Genomic DNA, 20,345 nt, shown 5'->3' with positions numbered 1-20,345 from the left:
ATATTGCTAAAATTAAATGAAAAAAAAAAAACCCGACAAATATTTGTTGGATATTTCAGATTACAACTGATCACAAATAAATTATATTCCACCACCAATTTTTTTCTTCACGATTAAATGATAAGCTAAACCATACTTTTAAAATGTTATAGCTAAACATAAACCTTTTACTTTAGCTAAAGACATGCAAAATTTTACAATAATGCCAAAATTAAATGAAAACAAAGTAAAACCGTGAAACGTGTTGGATATTTCAGATTGAAATCACAAATGGGTTAGGGTTAAGGGTTAGGGTTATATTCCACCTACAATCTTTTTATTCAATGTTAAATGATAAGGTTAACTACAAAAATATTATTCATAAAAAAAGAGAAATTCTAACTATTGAATATTCTAAATTTAATTTGACTCAATATTTTGTCACAAACATACCGTTTCATAATTCCATGACAGGTTCGGTAAAATAATATTTTTCTCTTTTGAAGCAAGTGTCAAAGAAGCAAAAATACAAAATAGACTTTTGATCCATTGACTTTAGAAGTTGGGCTGCGATTAAGCAATAACTAAACCTAGCAGACGCGGCGGCGGAGTCGACGGTGGGCAGCTGATTAGGAGCTCATTTACGAGGCTGCCGTTGCCGCGGGGCAAACGAGGCTAACTCCCCCTTAGGCACGGAACCGGTGGATTTGCCTTTGTCTCGGCACTTACGCAAACACGCCACGTAAAGTTGGCGATCAGTGCAGCCGCTTTGGCTCCTGACGAGGTGTTAGTCAAGCTGAAAACACCTGCAGAGATTTATAGTCAGGGTGAGGACATTTGGGATGTATTGAAGTTCTGATGAAAGACATGATCTGCGACAGCCGACTGCTGCGCGGAAACATGCGCCCCGACGGAAAATGGAGACTGAATAACAGGACTTTGCAGCTGGATTTGAGTGAGTATCGGAAAAAAAAAAAAAAAAAAAGTTTAACACAAAAAAAACACACACATTTCTGCAATCTACAGAAAAACTCCTCTACAACGAAACCTACCTGTGCAAAAAAATCCCCCAGTGTGAAAAAAAATCCATGCATTGAAGCCTTTCTCTCTTTCTTATGTTATCATACAACAAACCCCCCCTTACATAATACAAAATGTTTTTTTTCTGCATTTGCCTTGCATTGAAATTCACTATAGCGAAAAAAAGCCTGCAGAAAAAGTCTAGTTTGGTTTATACATGACGCGTTTTGCACCACATGATAGTCGGAAAGGCTTTTCCCTCACAATCACACAATGTTCTTCCATACTCTAGGTGGCAGTAAATGGACTCTACAGCATACAAACAACACTACTCTATAACAGAAGTAGAGCATCCTAGTAGATTTAACGATCTCGACAGACTAATCTGGCCTGGAGTTGTTTACGATACTTAGATCACGATATTCCTTTTCAGACGAATCACGAAGGTGTTTGTACCGACGAACTTCCATAAGCAATAATTCCTCTACCATGTTGTCCGTTCGTAAAACAAATTTGGAAAATACGCCTGTGGACTCAGCGCGGAGGGGCGTGGTTGCCGAAATATTGTCATTTTGACACGTGGAGCCGTGCGATGTTACGCTTAAACCAAGTTTAGCTTGAAGACAGGATAAAAGTAATAAAGAAGAAAGATGGATGAAGCAGTGAAAGACATAAGGCAAGAAATTGATGCAAGTAATTGATGCCCCCCCCCCCCTTTTTTTAACTTCAATTTGGGTGAACTTTACAAAAGAAAATGAATGATTGCAGATTTGGCAATTTTTTTCTATCCTTGTATTTTTTCCAATGTGGGCTAGTTGGATGGTATTGGTTTAAACTTCAGTCAGATTGTAGATTGCACAACATGTTTTTTTTATGTTTATAACCAGAGAAAAATGATGAGAAAAATTTCTGGCTGCAAATATGATATATTATATTGCTGTAGAGGAGTTCTACCTTATGCCCAAAATGACACATTTTGTTTTGAGGGGCTATTTTAGCAACAATTTTGCAATTTTCAGGAGTCCTTCAAAGACTAGCTTTTCCTTGAGAGTTTACGCAACCGCTGCTAAATTCTGACTGTATATATACTGGACAGGAGAGAGGCACTAAAAAAGGAAAATTTTTAAGTTTGGTCATATTCACAAACTTTGAGATTCGCAATTAAACACAGAACTCATAAGTTGCATTAGAAAATTCATTCCTCAAAGTCAGTATCACTCAATACTGAAATGTAAATGTTGGTGGATATGTCTATTATAAGTAGACCCACAAAAAGGTTAAAAAAAACAAAAAAAACAATGTTTAGTCTTTTTCGTTAATGTAGTGTCTTAGGGTCACTTTTGGGCCATTTCTGGCTAATATATTTTGTCCTGGTATATGAAATAAAACGATACAAAAAAATGCCACAATTTTAGTTTGAGTCTTTGTCTGATGGCAGATATTGTCGGTACACTTTATTTTACACTACACAAAATTAACAAGCTGAAAATCAATTCCCCAAAGTTTCGCTTTGTAACATGGATCTTGTCTATCAAGAGCAGGCCCACAAAAAGTTCCTCAAAAGCCACGTCCGAAAATACACGACAGAATCAATCATTTTAGTTTGAAAGGATATTTGGCCATTTCCAAGACTACTCAAAAATTGTACCTACAGATTTTTTTCCGATGGTGAAAAAATCGGAACCAAATTTGACACGCTGCTATATAACACAAAATCCAAGTAAACTTAATTTGAATAATTCATCCCCTAAACACATCCTAACGGAGCAGTGTGGAGTTTGTTTGGCATTAATAAAAGACCCTCAAAAAGTCTGAGAGAATCCATTCTCCAAAATGCACAAGAAGTCTGCCATTTTGCTCTGAAGTCACTATTTTCAGGTCAATATGAGCTATTTCTATAATTCAAAGGAGGGATTTTGTCAATTTGTTAACAGTGCCAGAATTTTCCAGATTTTGCCATTGCGTGAAGGCAGCAGCAAAGTTTGACGACCGCCAGGAAACGTAACTCAACCCCACAAGGTCAGAGGTTGATCATTATATAAATAAATGCAATTACAGTGTTATGATTTCCTTCAAACTGCCGTTTGAGCAACCACAAGGGAATACAGGAAGGGCCGATTGTGTTTTCGCCGTCCCCCTGAAGAGCCTTAGTTTACGATTACACGAAGCAACATCTTTTATTCTACGGATGAAAATGCGGGCGTCTCGCTCGGCCGTGAACGTTTGCGCTGCTCGTTAAAATGGAAATGTGGTTAAAGTGGCGTGGAGGGGGTTGCACGAGATGACGAGCTGTTGACCTTTATCTCCAGATTCACATACATTCATTTCAGTGTGGGAGTGAGGGGAGAGAAGGAAGGAATGGCTGCTGGCCCTGCGCTAGAACCAAAAAAAAAAAAAGTCTTCACGCACCTGCAAGAAAGATGGAAAGAAAGAACAGAAAGAGGGGGGGAGAAAAATGACACAAATGTGCCCTACAAAAGAGAACAGGTGGGATCAAAGATGAGGAGTGCTGTCAGGAAAAGGCAAACCTTTTGACCAGGTCCTTGAAATACAAGCTGCAGGAAGCTAGAACATTTTGGTGGACTTCAAACTCTTTGCCTTCAACAATTATTTTCAGGTCTGTAAACTCTTTCGCTCGCCGCTGCTGGTTGAGCTCCTTCAACATCTCTGCGGAAGAAGAAACAGAAGGAGAGGAAGAAAAAAAAAACAGACAGCGAAACATTTTAGAGGTTATTTTGTTTGGTTTTCAGGACTGACATGAGCATCAACAATGTGACTGAAGAAACACTCAACAAAATCATGTCAGCTTGTACGGAGTTAACCTTGGTGATATCAAAACAGAGAAACATGTTAGCCCACCTGTTTACGATGCTAAGAACAAAGTGTGTGAAAAATAAGTGAAGGTAAAGGTGGGAAACAGCGAGGGAAAATGTTGACTTCTCAAATAAAGTTTACCTGCATTTTTTTTCATTTAAAAATATCCTCCTAATTACTGTTTCCAACCTCTTCACCTCACCTGTTTTTGACGTCAAAGTGAAAAACGTGACAGAGTACAAGAAAATTTTGACCCTCAAAAATGCAAACTCTTTCAATCCAAAAATGTCTTTGTGATCAATTCAAATGTATGACAGTAAAGAACTTACATGTACACAATTAGCTTACCAACTTGTGAAGAAAAAAAAAACATCATGGAGAATATCAGAACAAAGAATTTTAGTATTGAATATGGCACGGGTGTCAAACTCAAGGACCGGGGCCAAGTCCGGCCCACCACATCATTTTAGGGGGCCCGCAAAATGCTAATAAACACTTCAAGGTTCTAACTTAAAATATCAAATTTGCAAGTTGTCTTCAACTTCAAAAAGGGTTTTTGGGAAACAATAAGCATTTTTTTGATACCAATCCCCCTTTTGAACAGTTTTTACTGGCCTTTGATCTCAAAACTAGGGCAATGTGGGACGATCACATTTACAATTGATTTGACTTCACAGTCATAATTAGAAGTACAATTTGGCCCATGTTTAAACAGGGTTTGACACCACTGGTATATGGTAAGAGTGTTCTGTGGATTTTTTCATATCCAACATTTTTAGAATTCAAAATCCCTCAAATTACTGCATGAATTACAATGCATAACCTGGATCCAAATCATTTATGCAGCGACAAGTAATCTCATAAAAATATTAATGTTTTACATAACATTTTTTATATGACAGCGCTTCATTGAAAGAAAATTCTATTGTCGCGTGCATTGTAATATGAGTTAGCGTAAAAACTGTGCCACAATTATCAGCTTCCTATTGTACAAATTCCAATTAAATTGTTCCTCTGTGAGAACATTGCCAAGGTTAAGTGCACTTGGATTATAAAAATGAAAAAGGTGACCCTTGACATTTATGCAGAATTAAAAAAAGGTACTAACTCCTGAAAAAAATAAAAAGGTTTCAAAGCAAAGTTAAATCGAATGAAAGCAAATCCTACTAAATTCATGTGACACGCTGCAAATAGATTGCCCTACTTCATGCAAAGCTGACTTTCCAATGCCGCTATCTGCTCATCCCCAAATGTAATCATCTCTACCGCGCAACGGAAGTACGACGACCGAATTGGGAAAGAGTCACGCTCGCAGCGAACTGATGCAAATTTCGCATCCTAGCGCCTTGTTGGACCAACTGCGGCGTCGGGTCGGAGGCGCTTGTTTTCCTGCCGTCTTAATGAGGCGCCATGAGGGGATGCTGAGAGGGAAAGTCAGCGGGATGTGGGGTGAAGTGGGGGAGACCTCAGGCTCTGTAATCTAGAAGGCCACTTTGAGAACATACACAGGCCGTAACATGGGATATAATGATTATGGAACCTTTTCTAGTGTCGCGGTAGCTTTTGATTGCCGGCGCCAAATGATGTTATAGGAATATTTTGTAAACAGTTTGCAATGCACAAAAGATCGCCCTGCATCCTACTCAGAAAACAGCCAAGATGGCAAAACGAGCTGACCGACTTTCGCATTTCTCAGTGTACATCGACCTCGTGTATCAGTTGCCCCCCCCCCCCCTTTTCTTTTAACTTCAATTTGGGTGAACTTTACAAAAACTCGAGTACTGTATAAGTCTACCCCTGTCTTTAGAGGTTACATAGATTACAGTTTGTGGTTACATAGATGATGGCTGTTCAATTAAAACATATGGTGTGTTATTAAAATGATGAAATTACAGTACTTTTAGACACATTTCTTTAATGTACTTCAAATGACATATGGTCATGTGTGCAAACGGGGGCCGTAACAAGACAAGTATGAGCCAACGTACGTTCAAGTGTGGATGCAAATGCTAAAACTAATAATGCAACAAATAGATTTGAAGTTTCAGTGCTTTTTTTTTTTTTTTTGACACAGCTGAATGTAAATTTGAATATGAAAAAAAAGTCCTAAATGCCCTCAAAGTCATCATCACTATCTGACATGTCAAATAGCTCCTCATTTAAATCCCGGACGTCCTCGCCTTCCTGTTCGTCTTTGCGCAAACATCCTTGTTACTCTTCCGCGGGTAGTCATCTTCGGACCCGTCCAATATGTTTGAAATGGAGGTCTCCCGAAATGCTTGGCTGAGGCCATCTTTACCCAAGTGACGACCGTGGTGAAATCAGTGTGTGGATCGGTTAAACTAAACTTGGGCAAATGTGTCAACAAAAGGCAGTTACCCCGAGCTTCCGAGGACATAATGGAACATAACAACGATCTAGGCAAAGGAGGATTAAGAATAGGCAAAAAAACAAACAAAAAAAAAACACAGCATCCAGCAGGCAGTCCGCTATACAAGGAAGCCACAGTTTTTCTTTTTGGTCGTTCTTTCAAAGGTAAACTCTTGTTGTATCACAAAGTCTCAGGCGCAGGCGTTTTCTTTTGTGTTTGGTGGATAAACTGAAATGCGTAAAATAAGTCATCCGAATTCCCAACCCGATTGTTGTACACCGTCATGAAACTTGTGCCGCGTGGAGCACCCCCCACCCCTCTCATCCTTCCCCTTTTTTTTTTCTTTTATTTCCTCTTTAACAAAGCAGAAACTCACTCAGCTGCATGCAAGACACAAAATAACATCCAAGGCTGAATTACGTTGGCGAAAGTTTTTCTCCTTTGCTTACGTTGCTAAAAGAAACATGACGGCCTCCATCTGAGCGGCGCTCCCCATGTAATATTATTCGTGATTACTAGACCTACGATGATATTAAAAAAAAAAAAAAGAACCCTCCTTAGTCTTAATCTTATTCCAAAATAAAGTTTATCTGTCTACAGTGTCCAATCATTCAACCGCATCTATGTTGGTGCTTCCGCATCTCCTGAAGGACGTTGGCAAGCACAGGTTATAGACCTGCCGCAGACCCATAAACAGTTGACCTGACATAGACCAAAAAGGATTTTCTTCCTCACGAAAAACACTGAAAAAAACCTCCATGACCAAGGCCACACAGTCTCACTTTGTGTCCCCAGCCATTCCGACAATAACACTGCTATTGTATTATGAATGTACCTAGCTAGCTACAGTAAAAAAGCTGTCCTTGGGTCTCATAAAAGAACATTAACTTTTATTACATTTGTACAAGAACTCGGAGAATCTAGCAGTTGAAATAAATCATTGTTTTCTAAATATTACTGTACATGAGGTCTCACCTCGGATTTTCTTTGTGCGCATACCATATAATGGTACACTACATGGGGTGTTAAGGTGAGACACTCAATTTCCAATGATTCAGTAAGGCAAAGAATACCGTCCATCCTCCTGCTGATTGTGCTGTGAGATCACTATTTTTTTCATGTGTCAATGCCACTGACATATAGTGAAAGGCAGAACAATGAAACGTGCTTTAACTAAATGGTAAAAGTTACAAGAAACCGTGTATTCACCTGTAGCCATCCATACAAGAAAAATAATAGCTTTGCGTTTAACAATGAGTACGTACATTTGTGAATAAAATGGGACGACAATCATTTTGTCATCTTAACGTATATACTATTGTGTTGCGTTTTGTTTGGCAGTGTACTTTGAGAGTAAAATGCGCGTCTTAGCTCAATAAGGTCTGGAAACACTGCAGCAATGCAACAAAACTCAGAACCTAACAGAAGTGATGTGGCAGGATTCCAAAAAATGACATCTGTCAAAATGCTGTCAAAACATGATTTCAACTTGTGCAATGAATGAGAAAAAATGAATCAAATGCAATGAATCAAAAAAAAAATGCTTGATGGGTTTGAAATTGAGCCTTTTTGAGGAACATTTTTTGGTTCTGGCCACGTACAACATTTTTTTGTCCACTATAAAAAGGAGATTGACAGTCCTGCTTTAAATGATCAAAAATCATGTTATCCTGTAGATGTGCAAGTGATTTATTTATATAGTACTGTATATAGCCCAAATTAAAAAAAAAAAAAAACAGTAGCGGAAGACAAAGAAATGAAGGATTTTGTGCAGTTTTATAACCGATTGATGTATTTTTCCAGCACTCAATTTTGCAACCCCTTGCAAGCGATTCGACCAGTTTTAAATCTCACTTGCAATGAAAACGTAATATAAAAAGCACATATGGCACATTCATGAAAAAAAACAGTGAGGACAGTAGGAAATGAACTTTCATTCAGAATATTTGTTGCGTTGAACTGGGGAAATACCACAAAAAACTGCTGGCAGTAAATTCTGTAATACTTCATAATAAGTCTTTTTATTTGATTATATACTTGATTTTAGAAAAATAACCACACAAACGTCCAAACTGAAGACTTTGAATGAATCCTCTTTTCAGAACGGTAGCGAATGTTTGGCACGCACGCAAATAATCGAAAATGTTGGGTTTTAAAGTAAGGCCGGTTCCCCCAAATCCCCGACGGGTTGCACAGCTGCATCTCTTTTAAGAATCCGCCACCCCCTCCCCGAAACACAAAAGCATTCCACTCCAGTTCTCCTCGCGAGCGGGCCAACTCTCTGATGACTGTCAGCTCTTCCCGACAGCGAATACTTTGGACTCTCCCGCAAAAACGATATGGCTCTCGCCTCCAATCATCCACACCGCATAACACCCCTTTACACCGTGAATGGAGCCGCTCGAGGGGGTGGATCGGGGGTCCGGGGAGCAGACAAAGGCCGACTCCCTCGGAGCCACGCGGACACACCTGAATGCCTGATAGAGGAGCTCATCGTGATTTCCGAGGGGAGTGGTAAAAGGGGGAGGATTTGCCCGTGAAACTACAAATGGCGTACCCCATTCTTCGGTGTGGGGGGATGCCAAACCTACGTCTCAATACGAGATGGATGCCCTGAGGGACGCCGAGCGGAGTAACAAAGACCTTGACGAGCTCTCGCCGTCAGGTCGTCGGGCGGACGGGTTCACCGCGGGAGCGGCCCGTTTCTGATTGGCTGCTTCTTGGCCTAGTAACGCCAAACGGGTCCAATCGGGGTAACCGGGCACGCTAACCAATCAGTGAGTGCCAACGCTTTGCCAATACCGAAAAAATGATGTGGCAAGTTGCGATAGGTCGCCTGGAAAGGCTGCGCCATTGGTTGCCGATCTGGGAGCCATTTTGGGGTTCGGCACACTTTTGACATACGCGGGGGAGTGCTTCCGCCATTTTGTTATCCCGGCTAAAATTTCGGGGGGCTTTGTCATCACGTTGTGATGGTTAGACTGCATTCTTGTGTTAGGAATTTGTTTAAAAAAAAGTATATTTTAGTATTTTTAATGTCCAATATATTACAAATGTGTCTCATTCAAGCATGTTTTTAACCTTTTTTTACATTTGCAACATGTCTAGAACAAAACTTATTTTTAATCTATTTTTTAACCCCCTCCCCCCCCCCCCCCCCAAAAAAATGCCCTAATCAAGTTTAAGTATGAATCTTTTTTTCCTGTAAATTACAAAAACATTTTAACTTTTAAAATTTATTTTAAGATGATTCATGTCCTCAAACTCAACTAATTTTTTTAAATTAATGAAGATAAATTGATAAAACCCAATACAACCAAACATCTATGTTTTTTTTTTCATGTTAAAAATAAAAAAAAGAAACAACAACAATGTGCTTATTCTGACTCTTTTTGTTCCCTTTTAAAGATTCAACAGTAAAACGCTGCTGGCTTAATTGGCCGGAAAACAAACCAGCGCAAGGCGTCGATCAATAATTCAATACTGAACTTGACTATAATGTTTTTATTCAGAGCGTAAAGAGACAGGGAGCATATTTTATGATGTACATTAAAAATTAAATTAAATCAATGTATTAAAAGTATTTTACACTGCATGTAGTTTAGATTTTTCAAAACAATCCTGCATTTCACTGAGTGAACGGAATAGTTTCAACTACAAATTAAAGAGTCAAAACAAAGTACATCAAATTGAGTTAGTCTACTGTATATTTGTTAAATATTTACAAACGTGTTCAAATGTAATGGTGAATGCATGCATTTCTCACAGTCAAATAAAAAATTCAAATATGATTAACTTAATACATATTCAAAGGCATACCAGAAAACAATGGGGTTTTTTTTTCAATTTGAACAAACGTTTTTATCGTCTCTTTGTATAAAAATTAAAGTGAATTAAATAAAGCACTGGAATAGAGGTGAATAAGACATAAATATTTATCTATGATACATTATCATCTATTTTAATGCAATTTGAACTCATTTAAATGTCTTCATAGGAAAACAGCAAGAAGACAACTGAATGAATCACTGTACTACATTTGTTTTAAATACATTCATTATATACACAAACTGCCACCTCATTTAAGTACAAGCGTAGAAGAAAAAAAATCAGTCTAAACAATATATATGTAATATTTAGAAAATATATATTTTTCTAATACTGAAAATGATCATTTGAGTGTAACCATGAACGACTGATTTCAAAGCCTATTGCTTCTTAAAAGTACTTTTTTAAAGCGCAAATCTCATCTCAGCCTGGTATTTATATAATAATTATTATTTTATTTTCCTATCCAGTGTAAACCCTTGAGGCCATTTTTAACGCTGAATGTTAAGAATTGAAATGACTTTTTTTTTTTAAATTGTATGCTATTTTACATTTTTATACAATTTTTCTGATAACATAAAAAAAAGAAATATATGTACAATCTTTTTTTGGTACTTTAGCTAAAAACATGGATTTCAGTCAATAGTTTTAAGTGCAGTAAAAATGATAAATGTTTACATGTCACTGCACTCCAATCCAAACTTGACCTATTTTTTTCTATTCGAGCAAACAAAATACGATGTATTCAACAAAGCATCCTTTCGCTGTAACGCCACAGAATAAAAGGAATATCTCATTCTCATGGTTTCTTCAACCCGAAAATACTACCAATCAAAGGCTTCGCTCGCTCGCAAAGGTTTTGAAAACAAGCGAGGTTCAAAGCCGTGTGCGTCCTTGTTTCCTTGCGTGGCCACGTGACAAAGTCAGATGGCGTTCCTCTTGCCAATCAGCCGCATTCATTCCCCAGGAAATCCGCTCGGATCGTCAACGACTCTTCACTCGCGTCGCCCGGGAGAATAGTCCGTGATGACGCCGTTCGTTTACAGGCTTATTTTTTACATCTTCCTTTCTGATCAAAAGTGCTGAGTAAAAAGAAGCCGCTCGCCGAGGGTCGTGCGTGGGGCGGGCCGGGGGGGGCGGGGGTTCAAGGACGCCGGAGGGGCCCTTTGAAGGAGACCTGGACCTGGACCTTGTAGGTCCAGAGGTCAGACTGCGCTCTGAGTGTAGAATAAGGGCAAATCTGAGGACAAGCTCAAAGGGAAGAGAAAACCGTTCAAGGACCCCCAAGTGGGGGGTGTGGCTTCAATGTTAGCCAAGCCGAAAGGGAGAGGGGGTCCGTAGCATATTATTGTTTCAAAAAAAAAAAAAAACATCCATAATTGGAACATTGAAGGCTGGAAAACACCTTAAAAAAATTCTTTTTCAATGGGGTAGAATCTTACACTGTAAGACCTGGGATATTTTGAAAAAGATGATTTGCAAACACAAAAACTACTTTTTTCATTGTCACACCTTCCTGTTCTAACCCACATTTGGCCTCAATCAAACAAAATTATTCAGTTAAAACGACTAAAATTTAGTTTCAATTTATTGAAAAAACAATTACCATGATAAATAAACAACTTAAAATTCTGTGTACCGAAATTACTTGAGCACAAACATATCAATATGATTATTATCATTGTTGTTGTTTGAAAAGCCACCGGAATTGAAACGTTAGCGCAACTCGATTCTTTTTATTCTAAATATTAACTTTTAAATAAAATCCAATTCTAAATAAAATTACAAAAATACACACAAAATACACAAAGCTAGTAGCTCTTTCCTGGGGAAAAATAATGTCTTTGGTTTCTGTAAATGTGATTTTCACCAATGAGATGCGGGCTAAAACATTGCGAGAATATGTTGACATCAATAGCCAGCCAGTTAATTTAACAACATGCAAATGGAGGCCCTTCACCATCAAATACAGACACGCATGCACCACAGGAATAACCAGCCGACGAAAAGTGGGACACCGCTGTGGGTATCCCACCCCCAAGGATTCAAGGAGGACAAAAAAGGGGTGACTCGAAGCAACGTGCGAACAAACTAACAAAAGCATAAATCTATCTATTCTGTAAAATTATTTATAAATCACCCTCATTCTTAAGGAACATTTGCAGGTGTCCCTAATATTTTGGTGACAATAATGGAAAGTCAAAATATTACAAAATACTAGCAAGATTGTTTTTGATGTTGTATATTATTCGATTGTCCGTAAAGGCACATAAAATGCTCTGTTACTGTCCCTTATTTCTAAATATGTGGATGAAAGCGTTTTCGGTGATGAACATCCTGGTTACCTAAACTGAAGGTCAAAGTATTGCAAAAAATAAATAAATAAATACCACACTGCTAAAAATACAGTGAAAAGAAGAAAGATATGGCTCCATGGACCTTAAAGAGACACCATGGAAATTTGCGGAGCTTAGTTGGGATTTCTTTTACTGGAAATAACTGAGAAATGCGACACCGCATATCCACCACAGATACTACAGAGCAAGACAAAGCAAACTTAACGTCACGCATAAAATCGCATCAAAGTGTCTATTGTTTCAAATAAGATCCATATGATGCCTTACAGTGTCATAAAGTTGAAATCTGAACATTTTCTCACTATGATATTGCAACCACAGGAATTATTGAAATGGGACGCGAATGGGACGCCCTCCATAACAGCACAACAAATAAAAAAGTCATGGTGGGTATTTAAATATTGCAATCAAGCCTGGATGAAGTAACAACATGAGATCCATGACAGAAATTCCACCTTATGAAATATACTTCATACATTATAATATTTCATAATCAGATAATCAATTATTAGATACATATTTTACATATTATATACATAGGCAGAAAATAAAGTTGGAATGACTTTAAAATATACATTGAGATTTATGGCAGTTATTTTTACACATTTGTTGAAGATTGGGGACAATTAATTCTGCAAACTCATTTCTTTGTTGAAATTGCAGGAAAGAGAATTTTTCACATTAACAAAACTTACAGGATTTTATTGAGTTTCCTAACTGAAAAATGGACGTTTGTTGCCTTGGAAATTTCCGTCCGCCTGACTGTAAATGTATTTAGATACCTGAATTTCAAAATATGTTGATTCAGGTGGTGGTAGCTTATGGAATGAATTTTGCTGAAACGGACACAAAACAGGATTTGGTACATTTTCTTTGTTGTTCTAGTTGTGGATCACTGGGATAAAGTCAAATATGACGGCACTGTCAACACTGCCCCTTGAATAATTCAAAGCGGACAGAAAACCACAACTAAACAAAGTCACAATCTCCATTTTCTGCTCTAATTCAAATATGCCAAATAGAGATCCATGGAGAGGCAACAATTAAAATGCTGCCTTTAAAACGCAAATAACGCTCATTTTAATAAATAAAATGAGATCCACATCAAAGAATTTGACAATATTTTGTTGTGGTTCCAGTTTTTGCAACGCATCTTAATGACAAATAAAATCATTTTGCTATCTCATCAAGCCACAGAGGAGGCTCAAAACATCAACAAATTAAAAATGCCATTGGACGGTACCTAAAGGAGATAAAACTGCATTTGTTCTCTTTTTCTGGCGACAACTATTTGAAAAATGCTGTAACACCTTTGCCCAGCCCACACGCGCCAAGCTTTTGCAGCACTGAAATAAATACGTGCACCAGGGAATATGCGGAATAATGACATCCACTTCGCATGTGCTTCCAGCCAATGGCACCTCATCACAAATGTGTAAAGACTTATTTTCCTGCAGTGGTGTGCACATCTCAAGCGATGTGTGACATTTCTGGACGTTACCACGTCACCTTCAAGCGCTTAGAAAAAATAACAAGAAAATATTCAAACATAATATGGAAAGACTTGACGGCTTCATTCCACCCAATTATTTCCACTATTCTCTCTTCGGCAAAAAAAGACACGCTTGTCCTTACCAAAACATTTTTTTAAATGGTCCCAAAATACGTCAACATTCTGATAATGCCAAAGTATCCTCGGGTTAATTAATAGTACCACAAAATGCTAATTTATCTGACAAAAAGAGTGCGCTCATCAAAAGGGAGCGCCATGGAATTAATTAGCTCTCAGCATTGTTGGGAAACAGGCTTCCCATTGGTGGAGGGGGAACCAATCGGGATGCAGGGAGCCAGGGCCAATCACAAATCACACAAATTCAACACGTCGGGAAAACACCCTGGATTCTCAAAATGGGTCCATGACCTGAATGCGGGGGATTCATGAAAGAATGTGTGTGAGTGTGTGTATAATATATATATATATATATATATATATAACGTGTGTTAATTCAATTTAATTTTATATGACATTCATTAAATCATTCAGATGAAGCAGTTTAATATATTTTTAAGAATTTTGTCATAATGAATTTTGCATCTACAATTTCTATAAGGAGGTGATGAAGCCAGCAAAGCTAGAGCGTCTTTTTATTTTATAATGCTGTGTTTGACTAAATAACAGCATCCTGTTTGGGGTAAATTGACCCGGTTTGCTATAAAGAAGGCTTGTAATTTGCAATTATTATATTCTAATCTTCAGTATGGCTGAAAAGTAACAAATATACTTGTTCTCAAATTGAATATGTTGGTGAAAAAAGGTCACTTATTTGGCTTTTTTTGTTTGTTTGTTTGTTTTATTTCTGTAAACATTTGCAATTGGGCTCCTTGGAAAATTTGCTTTCGAAAAGGGATCCCTGACTCCAAAATGTTTGAGAACCCCGGCATTAAGTGATACTGGAAATTGCCTTAACATTTTTTAAAACCATGCATATAACAACAAAAATGTGTTCTTTTTCTCAAAAGGAACAAATTTGAAAGTCACCTCCAACTAACAAAAGGGAATTTTTACGAGCAAATCTACAAAATCATTGACGATTAATGTTTGAGTTCCGTTGTCATATTAAAAAAACAATTGTTTCTAACTGTCAAAATTCCACAAATATTTGGTGACAAATGAATTTTTAATGTTATTTTTCATTTTTTCCTACAAACGTAAGCAACAAAGGCCGCAATGTTTTTGGATTGTTCCGGTCAAGGTGAAGAACAAACACCGTACCGGAGATTGATTTAGCTTTCAGCGTTGTTTTTACAGCCGGCTTTATAAACGTCACCACTTTTAACAGCGCTGCTGAATGAGTAACTTAATGTAATTGAAATAAAAGGGGGAAGCGAACAAGAGCAGCACTCTGTTTTAATGAACAACCTGACAAGCAATCACTTTGTTCGCTGTCAGAATGCATTCGCTATTACACAAACACAACATCAATATGATGATTATGCTCATAATAATCAATGAGTCGATTACTAATTAAGACTTAACATTTTATTACCTGACTTGGTTGTCGAATCACCAGTTATATATTTAATTGCCCAGAAGCAAACTCATAAACAATTCTGCCCTGTGTTGAAGGCCGATTGGTTATTTTAATATCTATGATTATTTAATGAGTATTTATTTAAATTAAGTGATTCTCAAAGTTCACTCATCTGAAATGCTCATTCCATCAAAATTTGTGAGATTACAGGGTATACAAAAGTTACGCTGAATACTTTTAAACACCCTTTTACTCACAATGTGTTGGGAGTAAAGCATTACAAAAGTAATGTAATTACTGTGATGCATTACTTTTTGCTGTAACGCCGTAGTGTAATATGTTACGCACACAAAAATAATAATAACGCACTTGTTACAAATGAGTCACACAAAGCATCTCGATGCATTTTTAACCTGAAAGTGGTGTTCGGCAGCGATAGAGACGAGAAGAATATACTGTCATTGTTAGGTGCACTTAGAGCGGTGCCATAGTCACGTGAAATTAGCAAAAAGATAACACGAAGAATTACGCTATCGCTGAGGGATGCCACTTCCACTTCAAGAGGTTAGATGAGCGGATTCACCGGCATTTCGAAAGATCCCTGTTACAACTAGCAATAATGACAAGGTAAGCTAACGCTAATTTTCACCGTCCAATTGCTATTAATAATAGCCTATAAATAGTTCTGGTCAATGTGTATCAAGATGAAAAATACAAAACTCATGTTAAACAGTACGCTAAACACCTTAACATTGATGTAGGCAAGCTGCTCACGTTAGCCCCATCAAAACTATCTATTTTTGAAACATATGTCCTTAACCTAGCTGACTGAACTTGAATTTGAATATTAACATTGAAATTGTGAAATGTAACTGTGTTTGCCTAAATGCTCACAAACTGTTGGTTTAACCAAATGAATAATACTTCAAAAAATTAAACATAACACATTTAAATACATTTTTTAAGAGTCCTAACTTTTATTTACATTGAATACTTAACCATGGCAGACACAAAGGTCTCCAGTTACATTCAGTGGTTCTTTTACCCTTCACACTTAAATCCCGTTTACGACTTGCCGCATTCCTTGCCGCCTTCCCGGCATGTAGACAAACACAATAACAACATTTTCATGTCAGCTGAGCCCTTTAAAGATAAATGTCAACATGTCCGTGCCGCGTTTACTGGACAACGTCCTAAAAGTCAAAGCGGCTCAAGCGCGAAGGTTAGCGGTGGGGGCTATGCAACGCTTGTCTTTGATCCTATTAGAAGTAAAAGAAAAAAAAAAAAAAAGAAAAAAAAAATCCAGTTTTTTCTTTATTATTTCCCAACCATGTTTAAGTAAGGCAGCTGTGACCTTCTAATTTGTTTTTTTAGCTCTTGCTCACAAGCCCTGAAGTCAGACACAACATTTAGAGCGTTAAGAGTTACTAATAAACAACACAAGACCGCAATGCTTGCAAATTTACAAAAAATTTCATGTCATTGTGAAGGTTGTGCCTCTATATTTATTTTTCGGCGATAGATATCCATATCATGAAGTAGTGTATCAACCATCTACATATGCATCTACATACACACTGCACTACTTACTAAGTATTACTATTATTAATAGTATATACTTACTAGTATTAAAATGTTAATATACTTTAAAATATCATTACATAGTATGATTTGACCAGCATTATACAACAATAATATTATGGGTAAAATAAGACACATATTACTGCAGTACACATATTTAATTAAATTTTAAATGATTAAACCTTATACAGTAACTGTACTGTTATGCCTTCCAGTTTGCATGTTTTGGCAGTGCGTAGTTGGGATCAGTGTGAGCCGCAGTTGCCCTACGAGTAGGCGCTTGGATGTCTAACTAGAGTAAAGCGAGTAGCTGGTCAAACATGATTAAAAAGCAGAGTTTACACTTGAAATTCCAATTCAGGGGCACTCCTACAAGAAGTGGGCACCAATGTGGAGTTCTTTTCAACTTCTGCATGGGAGTGGGTTGATACTTTCATTGGTCGAGCCGGGTGCCAAACACGTGTCTTATAAGAGTGACCGTGATTTGTAAGAGAATTACGTAATTTAATGATTGAATCCATATTTACATACATAATTGAATAATGCCAAACTGGTGCTTATATTACATGAGCACTATACCATCATTAAATACCATAATTGTAATCTATTGTTCTGTTGTCTTTTTGGGTGCAAAATAGATTCAACATCATCATTTTTAGATAGCCATGATCCTGTATGCTAAATTAGCATAATTTATTGATACCATGATTGACTCAATTGTATTGTTATTTGTGCAGTGATGACTTATGTTTTATTTATGGTAGCAAACTGCTATATTGGTGTCCAAAAAAATCCTCTGTGAAAAAGATCCTAAATTTCTCTAAAGCCCTGAACATTTTTGCCTGTTTAGGACTTAAAAATAGAAAAAACGTGTGCTTAATAAAGGCTGTTTTAGCCCCTTTAGACTATTGGCGGAAAGCGGCCTATGTGCCCAGAACAAAGGTAAATACACTCCCTGCAAATATCGGCATTGTGATATAATGTATCATCATGTATTATAATACATTCTAAAATATCCACACAGTGTAAAATACAAGCGCTCTGAAAAAGGGCCACAATGAAAAGTCAATAATGTCGTGATTCAGCATCATTCAATAGCATCACGTTATCAGCCCCCTGCATGGGATTTTCCTTGGGCGAGCGTACCCAAGATGTCTTGATTGCAGTCGGGAGCCATTATCATCTGTCTACGTCGCAGACAAACTATCAATCTTCCCAGTGCCGACCTTGTTGCTAACTCTCAGGAATAATAAGATGGAAAGTGGGAGCTATTCCTGCTATTGTCTGCTCTCGTCATTAGTATTTATTAGATGTCCTGCATGCATTATCAAAGACATTTAAAAGTTTCCTGGGCAGAAGTTTGACTCGAATATGGCCGACACTGCTGAACAGCTTCTGTGCCAGCAGAGGCTCGCTTCTGTCGCCTCCCTACTCTCCGCTGCAATTAGACCTTGTCATTAGGGAGAAACATCCGCCACATGGCATACGGTGATTCCTAGAAGCATCTGCGCTGTTTACTAGCGGTACCAAGTTACAACTACCGTGCTCTTTCTTATTCTGGTTCCAGTTGAACTTGATCGAAATAATTATTCAAAAGGTCTGATTGTCTGCATACCTTAAAAACTGACGTTTTAATTATTGCCGTCCTGAATTTACCCTCAGTCTCAACTAGAAATCATGCTCACATCTTTGGGGTATGTTTATTTTAGACTTTCTAGCACAACAGAGACAGCGAAAATATGAGGTAGTATCATCTTAGATCCACATGACTTGAATCACAATCCTTATAAATGTCTCCTTGTATCTGTTTGTGTCGCGGAAATAAACTTTATTTGATGGTCTTTCGTGGCGCTCGTAAAGTTTTGCCATTAAGTTTTCCGGGGGGGGCAATAAGTGTTGCCGTTCCCCGAAGCCAAATGGACTCCAGCTGTTTCTACATCTTTCCTCCTTGTTTTAAACTTCCCTCTTGCACTTTGGTAACTAAATATATTACAGGCTGTTAATGCTGTATTTTAGGCAACTAAGAAATATCTTGTCACCTTTTTGTGGTCCTCAATATGCCTTGAAAGCTCAGTTTTGGCAAGGGTGTTTGTGTCGGAGAAAATGTACCCATTTAAGGCAGAGGTCCCGAAGTGCCGGTCCGCGGCTCGGTACTGGCCTGTGGATCAATTGGTATCGGGCTGCATGGGCTGCGTGTTGTGTTTTGGAATTGATTTAGTTTTTAGTTGTGATTTGTTTGGCTGGATCTTTGTTTTTTGGCGCCACCTCTGGTCGCTGTTGATATTACATTTTGTAGTGAGGAAAGATGGTTCGGCTTCAATTGAGGGTTAAGGTTTTGTTCTGTCTATCTGTGAAAATTTATGAAAATCTTTCTTTGTAAGAATTTTGTCATTTATAATAATACTGTATCCCAAAATTTGTTTGTTTGTTGATCCAACAACTTCACCTTTCCTTGACTTGTTAGCACATTCTTCTTTTGGTTGCCGACTTCCGACCGGGCCACATTCAGACGATTGCCCTAGCAGGAGTTTAACAATGTACAAACCTGGAATTCACTCAGTGGTTGACCTCTAGTTTAATTCCAGGCATGGTTCCCTGAATGTAAATGAATAAAAAGAATATAAAGTGCACATAAAATATGAGCTCACCATTGACGACAAACTAAGAGGAGCCGTCAGCTTACTTGAGTCTGGGAAATACTTTTGAGGCAACAGCCTCAAAATGTACAAAAATATACACAAATTGCATTGATTAAATCAGTCATATAACTGAATTACAAATGCTATTCATTTCAATACAAAATGTTAATTTGATGCAATTGAGTATTTATACATGCAAAACTTTGCATATGCTAACATATACCAAAGGGAAATATTTAACGAGCTAAATGCATACAAAGCAGCACTATATAACATGCTGAAGATAAGAACTAACATTAGCTAGCATGCTATCCATAACGGATAACATCGTGCTGCCTTGTATGCATTTAATTTATTAGCATTTTTGCGCCAGGTATTTCCCTTTTGTATAAGTTAGCATATGCAAAGGTTTTGCATGTATAAGTACTCAACTGCATCTAATTAACATTTTGTATTGAAATAAATTGCATTTATTTCAGTTAAATGATTGATTTAATCAATGCAATTTGTGTATATTTTTGTACATTTTGAGGCGTCAGCTTCGAAAGTATTCCCGGGACTCAAGCAAGCAGACTGCTCCTCTTAGTTAGCGCATATCTTATGTGCACTTTTCGCCATTCAGGGATCCACGCTTGAAATTAAACTGGAGGTCAACCACTGAGTGAATTCTAGGTTTGTACATTCCTGCTAGGAAACTTGTCTGAATGTGTCCCAGTCGGAGGTG

The 20,345-nt window shown here is 37.7% G+C and overlaps 1 protein-coding gene across 2 annotated transcripts in view; it reads right to left on the bottom strand.

Annotated features, from left to right (window-relative positions):
- Positions 1–20,345, bottom strand: part of klhl29 (kelch-like family member 29) — a 222,498-nt gene that overhangs the window by 73,217 nt on the left and 128,936 nt on the right. For both annotated transcript variants that reach the window (XM_088403994.1, XM_088403996.1), the window contains one exon: positions 3,528–3,666. In XM_088403994.1, the coding sequence (XP_088260120.1) occupies positions 3,528–3,666 (139 nt within the window). The remainder of the gene's footprint in view (positions 1–3,527; positions 3,667–20,345) is intronic.

Source organism: Hippichthys cyanospilos, chromosome 20 (genome assembly GCF_059441005.1).
Source record: "Hippichthys cyanospilos isolate Australia breed blue-spotted pipefish chromosome 20, RoL_Hcya_1.0, whole genome shotgun sequence".
Lineage (NCBI taxonomy): Eukaryota > Metazoa > Chordata > Actinopteri > Syngnathiformes > Syngnathidae > Hippichthys > Hippichthys cyanospilos.
The sequence above is the reverse complement of the archived record's forward strand: the minus strand, read 5'-3'. Positions and strand labels throughout refer to the sequence as shown.